Source organism: Plodia interpunctella, chromosome 21 (genome assembly GCF_027563975.2).
Source record: "Plodia interpunctella isolate USDA-ARS_2022_Savannah chromosome 21, ilPloInte3.2, whole genome shotgun sequence".
NCBI lineage: Eukaryota > Metazoa > Arthropoda > Insecta > Lepidoptera > Pyralidae > Plodia > Plodia interpunctella.
Genome location: NC_071314.1, coordinates 6111113 through 6120069, shown reverse-complemented (window position 1 = coordinate 6120069; position 8957 = coordinate 6111113). Strand labels below are relative to the sequence as shown.

The following is an 8957-nucleotide window of genomic DNA, read 5'->3' as shown; positions in this document are numbered from 1 at the left end:
TGTCAGTTGACAGTTGGAATTGGAAGACGTGGTTTGTTGTACCCTGTGGTTGTACCACTGCTCTTGCCTGCCTATGAAAATTTATTTCAATTTGGATGTAAAAAATCAATTGTATTTATATTTTACCGCAAATTAATTGTAATTATTAATATCTCTCTGTAATTTGAAACTGAATCATGGCGGATATAGAAAAATTGACCATAAGTAAGTCCTAATTGTGCATTTTCTAACCTTATATCAATGGTTTCACGTTATACTATTATTTGAAAAATTCTTTTTTCAGAAGAAATTTACACTTCGGACAAGAATGGAAACGATTTGACTGGCGATGGAACTGAAGATAATCCTTTTAAGACAATCTTACAAGCAATGCGTTACGCTGGCAAGGAACCCTTTCCTACCATTTACGTGGATGCAAAAGACACGAATGAAAAATACGAAGTTGCAGCTAAATCGCAGTTGAAGAAAATACAGAAAATTTGGGTAAGGGAGTGCTACAAAGCTGCAGATAAGGCCAAGGCTGAAGAGGAGGGTAATGAAAAGAGAGCACAAAACTTGGAAGAAGCTAAAAAGATTGTTCTCAAGCTGAACCCTAACCCCAAACCTAAACATGTGAAAATATCTGAAGGTATGCGATTAAAAGATATTGTGTTATGTTTTTATGGCATTGCAGTTGTGGTCTAGCAGTTACAACTGTCCACCTGAAAGGTCCCAGACACAAGTCCTACTCTTAGAAGTTTTTGTTGATCACTACTTGCTTCTGTTGAATTCAAATTCAAATTCAAATCATTTATTCAGAAATTAGACCTTCACAGGCACTTTTTCTCGTCAATCTTTATATTTATAGTTATTTCTCACAAGCTACAAACTACTGGCATTTCGGAACGACCACTGCTGAGAAGAAATGCCGAAAGAAACTCATTTGAACAGTGTTGGTCCCTATCATGCCAGTTGAATGAGAACATCGTGAGGAAACCTCATTTTAAGTGCACTAGTTATGTGACTACTTGCCACAGCCTTTAGGGGACTTAGTAACATCTGACATCAGTGTTTGCAATAACACACTTGAAAAGAAAGAAGATGCCATTGTCGATACTTACTGTTTCCCATTGTATGTGATATCATAGTTATCACTATTGCATCATGCATGTTGCAAATGTTGCATCTTGACTCATCACATTGTGTTGAAATACTTACATATATTTGATGATTGCGGTATGTTTCGATTATTATAATTAACTTATATATTCACTAAATACTACTATAACACATATAAAAATACTACCATAACAATGCTTCTAAATGATCTTTGAATTTTGTCTTAAATTGGTTATGACATTTTTTCATTTGATAATTCACATAAAGGGTGGAAACCTATAATATATAATATACTTAGGATGTTGGCAACGTTCGAAAAAAAGAGATGCCATTCCTGAAGTGAAAAGTCTATAGACTTTTTTTAAATTTGTATTTCCTATGATGCAGAGTTTAATTGGCATTGTGGAAAACATTTTAATAATTTGTTTATACATATATGTTAGCCCCCTGTATCCCGGGGTTACCATTATGCCGGCTCCATACTGTCACCTAACTTGGACAAATGCAGATGAGAACACATGAACATCGTGCAGTTTGCATGAGTGCTTTTATTTACTGCAATGGAAGAACAGCAATGTATGCCGAATCCATCAAAGTTTAGGGAACTCTTTGACGATATTGTTGAGCTGGTATTAGGAGGTTGTCAGGTTACTATTTAGTTTAAATTCTATTACCACAATAGAACTTGAATGACGAAATAGCAAACTGTATGAAAATTTCGATTCTGTATATAATATTGAATGAAAGTATACAATCCAATTAATTTACAGATGTGTTTACTTTCGAAATACGTAACTTATATTGTACACGTTGATTTGGTATTGTGTTGGCTTTACTAGCAGCTGGCATTTATTTAAACAGTAGATTAAAGTCACAGATAAAATTTTCGTATTCAATGGATTATCTTACATATTATAAAACAAAGTTCTCTGCCACATTTGTCTGTATGCGATAAACTCTGGTTTAGGTGGAAATTTATCATGGTTTTACCGAACGAAGCCGGTATGGGCCGTGATACATGTTTGAATGAATGTTATATGAATAAATATTATGAATCACAGTTTAAATCAGTTACTTTCGGCATTTCTTTTTCACAGTGGTTGTTTGCCAGCAGTATGTAGCTTTTTGTAATTTTACTTTACGATATAAAATTAGACATCAGATAGTGCTTGTGGGTGGAAGGTTTAATTACTGGATAAATGATTTGACTTTCAATTATTTTCCAGCACGAGATTATCGAGGAAAGCGTATCTCCGTCTGCGGGTGGGTCCACCGTCTCCGGAGACAGGGTCGTTCGCTCATGTTCCTCACGCTGCGAGACGGCACTGGCTTCCTCCAATGTGTGCTGCACGGGGAGCTCTGCCAGACCTACATCGCTCTGGTGTTGTCCACGGAGTCCTCGGTCAAACTGTGGGGAAACTTGGAGGTGGTGCCTGAGGGTAAAATGGTGAGTTGAATGTTTTATGTCATTGTTGGAAGTCTGGCGAAGGTGCAGGCTAAAGCTAATCTATACATATAAAAAAAAAACTGTAAGTATGTTATGTATGTACATAGAAAACTAATAAAGATAAATAATGATGGGGGTCTCTTTAGGGCTAATAGAAGATAAAACATTTTTTTTTAATTTCTGTATGTTTGTTCGCGCATTACGAAAAAACTACTGGATGGAATTAGATGCGGTTTTCACAGCTGTTTAGTGGATGGTCTAACTTAAATTCTGGTAGAGGTTTCATCGCGATATGTTGCTTAGAACCCGAGATAGGTATAGACAATAATAAGAACTCGAAACAACGCGGGCGTATACGCATGCAATGAAGGATTTAAAAAAAAAAACAATAACATTGTGCAGACGTAACTGTCGAAGCCGTAGGCAAATGCTAGTGAATTTACCAAGAGAACAGTATTTTTTTCTATCGGTCTGCCACCCTATATAAAAAGAAAACTATACATTTGTATAACAGGCACCAGGAGACCATGAGTTGACAGCAGATTACTGGGAGTTGGTCGGCCTGGCGCCACCAGGCGGCGCTGACGCCATCCTCAACGAAGAAGCTCTGCCTGATGTACAACTTGACAACAGGTAAAACAAGATTTCAATATACGCGTGTATCACAAGTCGTTTTTAAACACACGAAGGGCCATGTCCCATTGCTCGCTTGAGCTCCGTCACGTTAACATCCGTCGACGGACAGCACAGAAATTGTATGGAGATTCGACGTACGTCAACGCACGTCAGTGTCAAAACCTATGGAATATAACGACGTCGCGACGTAGTCGTCGACGTATAGCACTAGTGCTGTAACATCCAGAGTGTGTTGAGATTGATTACTTTTCTTCCAGGCACATAATGATTCGCGGTGAGAACACATCGAAAGTACTCCGGGCGCGCGCGGCTGCGGTGACCGCTTTCCGCGATCACTTCGCCTCTAGAAAGTACACTGAGGTCCAACCACCCACTTTAGTACAGACCCAATGCGAAGGAGGCAGCACACTCTTCAAGTTTGACTATTTTGGGTATGAGAATTTTATCTGTTTCGGCTAAACCCCGAAGTGCAGCCGGCTCAGTTGGTTACATTTAGGTGTAGCCTAATTTGCTGTGGCCTGGGTATAACCATCTGAGATCTACTTTACCTAGGTCTAGCCGGTGTGATAAAGGCTGAACCTAGATCTAGTCGAAGGTAAGCAGGCCACACCTGGGTGTAACCAACTGAGGCCGGCTTCACCGAGGTCACTTCAGAGTCTAGCCATAACATATTTATTACAATTTAGATATACGTATGTATGTATGTCTTTTTAATAGGAAATTTTACCCAAGTTTAGTGTAGAGATGGCAGCACCAATACCAATCATTACTATGGTATACCGCACATTGACAGTTGTAAGTTCGACGTTCAGTCATGTCATGATACGACAAATAAAACAAATATATAGAAAATAAAAAAATATATATTTGGCACCACTATCGCGCCGTCGACGACCTTCATGGCGTAGTGGTCACCACGCCCGTCCGCTATCTGAAGGTCTCGGTTCGATACCCAGCGCGGATAGATATTTTCTCCTGCGATCACATGTCTGCAACTAACAATACAAGTTCAGTGCTTAGTGTGGACCGTTCTGTGTGGCTATTGGTGCTATTAGTATTTATCGTTAACAGTGCGAAGGCGTACCTAACTCAGAGCTCCCAGCTGTACCTGGAGACCTGCTTGCCGGCCCTGGGAGACGTGTACTGCATCGCGCAGTCGTATCGCGCGGAACAATCTAGAACCAGGCGCCATCTTGCCGAGTGAGTGTTATTTACTTATTAATCTACTAGCTGCGCCCCGGGGCTTCCGTGGGAATAGTACTCTTATGTGTTATTCTGTATGCGTATGTTTGAACGGGGGTCTTTAACTGTACGCATATCGAATTTCATCAAAAGCGGTCCAGTGGTTTTGCCGTGAAAGCGGAACAGACAGACAAAATATTACTATGGATTATTATGTTTTTATTCACTTTTAGTGCTTATGATCGTGAATTAATTAAAAAAAAAATGAGTTTCAAAGTGCTTTAACAATTAGTTGAATTATTTGATTCTAATTGTAAGAACTTTGGACAATAGGGTAGTTGCCATGAGAATTGTAAAAAATATTGTGTAGTCTAGAGAAAAATAGATATATTTAGCATCATTATGATAATTCATTGACTGTAACAATGCAGCTGGATCTAAATACGAAGATTTAAAGTTGGTTGGAAAGTCCATTTTCAAAAAGTATGAAATTATAAAAATAAATTTAACCATCATAACAAACAAAAATTTTACAACAACTTTTATTAAGAAATCATCATCATCAACGTAATATTTAATGTAGCTGTCGGACAAACATATATTTCTTCGCGAACACTTTCGCACGTAGTGACGTCACTTGTTCGTGTCATTTAGTATGGAGCGTTTGGACGAGTCCAAAAATGTGTGATTTTATTTTTGTAATATCTTTGAAAGTATTGTCTATATCGCAGTATTGTTTTCACTGGTGTTTCTAATCATATAAGTCGAATAGTCATCGAAGGCAGGTATTTATAGTAAGCAGCTTTCGCAATGTTGAATGTGTATTTAGGTAAGTAAATCTAATTGTTTAAAGATGTTCCCCTTGGTTGATACAATAATATGTACTATATAGAATTTTAAGAGTCCAATATGTACATTTTCCTGATTTCTTATTATTTATTTATTTATTTATTCACAACTTACATCTATCTTTACAGGCTAACCCAATTCGATAGTGTAGCTTACAGAAAAAAACCCTAGAACCTATAACAAATTAAAATGAATGATATATTATGAATATACAGATACAGTCACGTGGAAGCGGAGTGCCCCTTCATCTCGTTCGAGGACCTGCTGGACAGGATCGAGGACCTGGTGGTGGACGTCGTCAACAGGATCCTCAAGTCCCCCGCCCGCGATCTGGTGTACGATCTCAACCCTAACTTTGTGGTGAGTAAGATGTATATAATCTATTTATATGTATGTATATATTTTTTATATATACAAAGGAAGACACTGAATGACTGACTGACTAGCACGTGTACCCCTGCATCACGTATGTGCACCCCTAGACCCTGTGGTCTAGGGTGCACTAAGAAAGGATTTTTCAAAATTCATCCTCTAACGGGGCAAAAAGGGGGTTCAAAGTTTGTATGGGGAAACCAGATTAGTTCGAGTTTAAATATTTCATTGAAGGGAAAAATCACGCGTGTGAAGCCGTGGGCAAAAGCTAGTAATTATAATAAAGAATTTATTTTCAGTCTCGGACATCCATAAATAAAAACGTTGGTAAAAATTTAAAAACTAAGTGTTTATTACATTACAAAATATACAGCACATCAGTATACACATGGCTACACATTAGTCACTATTCATACTCCAATAGGCTATCGGACAAAATTTGGTTTGATGCTTTTTGGAAGACATATATTAATAGGTACATCAGTGAAAAAAATACAGGGAATAACAATGCGTTAAAAGATATGACAAAAATAAAATCCCACATTTTTGGACTCGTCCAAACGCTCCATACTAAATGACACAGAAGTGACGTCACGACTAAGTTATATGTTCGCAAAAGAAGCTATGTTTGTTCTACAGCTACATTAAGTATTACTTTATGGTGATGACTTCTTAATAAAAGTTGTTAGGAAATGTTTGTTTTTTATGATGGTTAAATTTGTTTTTATAATTTCTTACTTTTGGAAATTGGACCTTTCTAAACAACTTTAAATCTTCGTATTTATATCCGACTGCATTGTTACAGTTTATGAATTGTCATAATGATCCTAAATATTTTATCTAGATTATACATATTTTTTACAACTTTCCGACCTTGTCAAATAGCCCATTGTATTTTCCAGCCACCAAAGAAGCCATTCAAGAGGATGACATATGTGGAAGCGATTGAATATCTGCGCAAGAACAAAATTACTAAGGACGATGGATCCTTCTACGAATTTGGGGAGGTTAGTTAAATATTTACTCGCGACTTGTTTCTTTCTCTCGCTGCCCGTGTTCTCAGTCACATTCGGGACTGTGATGCCGCGGAACCCGAAGTCAGCGTAGAAATAAACTTTAAAAATTTGAAGATTCGGCTATGATGACGTCAACCCTCCTTGGTTTGCTATATAGTACTACAAAAGTAGTCGGTTCACTAGTTTATGTAATAAAAAAGGCTATAATATCTCTTTCTTTTATACCTATACAATTAAAATAAAATATTCAATATTTTAGGACATCCCAGAAATGCCGGAACGCAAGATGACAGACGAAATCGGTGAGCCGATTCTCCTATGCAAGTTCCCGGCAGAAATCAAATCGTTCTACATGCCCCGTTGTAAGGAAGACAAGCGGTTGACCGAATCTGTGGACGTACTGATGCCAGGCGTCGGGGAAATGGTCGGGGGCTCCATGAGGATCTGGGATTATGATGAGCTCATGGAAGGTGAGACTGCTTCGTTGGTTATGTACGCCTAGTACTTTTGCTTTTGATACGGTGATGCAAATATTCTGGGTGTGAATTCTGAGTTCTCGTTGTCTGAAAGTGAGACTTCATCATTGTCTATGAACGCCTGGTACTTTTTTGAGCTGAAAGTTTTGAGACTGCAAAAAAGGAGAATGTCAGATACTGAAGTCGTTGTAATTTAGCTCTTATAATAGTGAAACAAAGTACCTACGTAAGTGTTAATGTTTTATTTTCATTCACAGGTTACAAGCGTGAAGGAATCGACCCCACTCCATATTACTGGTACACGGACCAGCGGAAGTTTGGTTCCGTACCTCACGGCGGCTACGGATTGGGGCTCGAGCGATTCCTCTGCTGGCTCCTGGACAGATACCACATTCGCGAAGTCTGCCTTTACCCGCGCTTTTTGGACCGCTGTACACCATAAACACCTTCAAATTTGGAATCTTATATATTTTATTCATTGCGCATATTGAGCGGCCAGTGTTTGTTTTTTTTTTATTTGGCATTTATCTCAGGGCTGGATAAAATTATTATGTCATACCAAATATTACAAATGTAATTTATTTAGGTATTTGCATCATGCATCTGAATTTATAATTAGACTACCTATGTTGTCTACTTGTATTTTGAATAAAGACGTGATATATGCGTATGTGGCATTTTGTTGAGCATTTTTAGATAAGATAATATTTTTTCCCATTACTGACTTGAATGTTGGTCATACGAGTATAGATACATATGACTTCATAGAATAAGGAGTGTTAATCATTCCAAGTTGTATTTCAATTTTTGGCATTTAATAAACGGCTTGTTACAAAGTGAACTTTTTTAATATGATTAGAACATAAATTATTATGCTAATTCTGAATTTATCCTATTCTGAATGCAGTTGGTATTTTTCACAAAGTGAAAACGTTAAAAGAATAAAATACATTTAGTTTCATAAATATAATTAAAACCCAAGTACAACACCAACATAACTTTTAAATTGATAATTATATATCATTCTTATGTTTTATTGCAGAAATTTCATTAATTGCAATCATATTACGATGCTACCACAGCGTACACATTACTTTTAGTAATACTAGTTTCACACTTGTTACTCAATCTATACTCTTCTAATATATCAGGGCTCAAATTACGGTTTACAATAGCAGAGCATTTCAAATCTTTCGCAGCCCTAGTCAGAGAAGAAGACAAATTAAAAACATCCACATCCATAGTAGAAATACGTTTCAACTCATTTTGATTTATTTCTGTTGGCAACATTGCTCTTAAAATAATCACTTTGGAATTCAACGGTTTTATTTTGAAATTCCAATTTCGAAGCATGTTGATTCTATTGTAAAATGCGTTTATTTGCATTTTTATATACTGCGAAGATTGATTTACCGTTTTTCTTATTTTTTTCACACAAACATCGACTTTTTCATCCCAAGTTTCCGCTTTTTGTAAATCAACATAGATTTTGGTGCCTTTTATCAGTGATGATGAGTGTAAGGCTAAAGTGTCTTCCCAATTTGCATCAAAATTGGCTAGTCTTGATTGGAGTGAGCATTGGATGTCAGTTGGGGTGCCACCTAGGAGGTACACTGTGCTTGTTATACCTGTAAGATAATAAGTACATTTAGCATGGAATGCAATAAAGTAACATGACAAATGAATACGTCTTTTTTATCTATTTAGAATAGAGATAAAATTTTCGTTAGCACGGTGTTGACCTATAGAAGAAATAATCTTACGCACTACTTATCGGCGTGGATCACAATGGAAAAACAAGAGACGACTTATTATCATTTATTGAAAATTGTGTAACGATACGCGGGGTTGAAGCAGACAAGTGGGGTATCTGTCCTGCCG

General features: G+C 37.1%; 2 protein-coding genes across 2 annotated transcripts in view; one reads left to right on the top strand and one right to left on the bottom strand.

The window, feature by feature from the left end:
• Nucleotides 1–7912, top strand: AsnRS (Asparaginyl-tRNA synthetase). The gene is made up of 10 exons (XM_053761717.2): nucleotides 1–204; nucleotides 284–628; nucleotides 2325–2545; nucleotides 3060–3178; nucleotides 3439–3612; nucleotides 4253–4381; nucleotides 5428–5572; nucleotides 6487–6591; nucleotides 6860–7070; nucleotides 7334–7912. Exons 1-10 carry the CDS (start codon nucleotides 177–179, stop codon nucleotides 7516–7518), a joined length of 1662 nt encoding a protein of 553 aa, XP_053617692.1. The 5' UTR covers nucleotides 1–176; the 3' UTR covers nucleotides 7519–7912.
• The window catches only part of LOC128679441 (fatty acid synthase-like), a 23413-nt gene continuing 22033 nt past the window's right edge, over nucleotides 7578–8957 (bottom strand). The window contains exon 39 of the mRNA XM_053761706.1: nucleotides 7578–8704. Coding sequence (XP_053617681.1) covers nucleotides 8142–8704 — 563 coding nt within the window. The 3' untranslated portion in view covers nucleotides 7578–8141. The remainder of the gene's footprint in view (nucleotides 8705–8957) is intronic.

What these genes read in the sequence shown, in the direction of transcription:
- AsnRS (XM_053761717.2), top strand. Translation starts at nt 177, where the DNA reads ATGGCGGATATAGAAAAATTGACCATAA. An exon ending in ATCTCAACCCTAACTTTGTG is followed by an intron (nt 5,573 to 6,486) that starts GTGAGTAAGATG and finishes TGTATTTTCCAG; the next exon opens with CCACCAAAGAAGCCATTCAA. An exon ending in TTATGATGAGCTCATGGAAG is followed by an intron (nt 7,071 to 7,333) that starts GTGAGACTGCTT and finishes TTTCATTCACAG; the next exon opens with GTTACAAGCGTGAAGGAATC.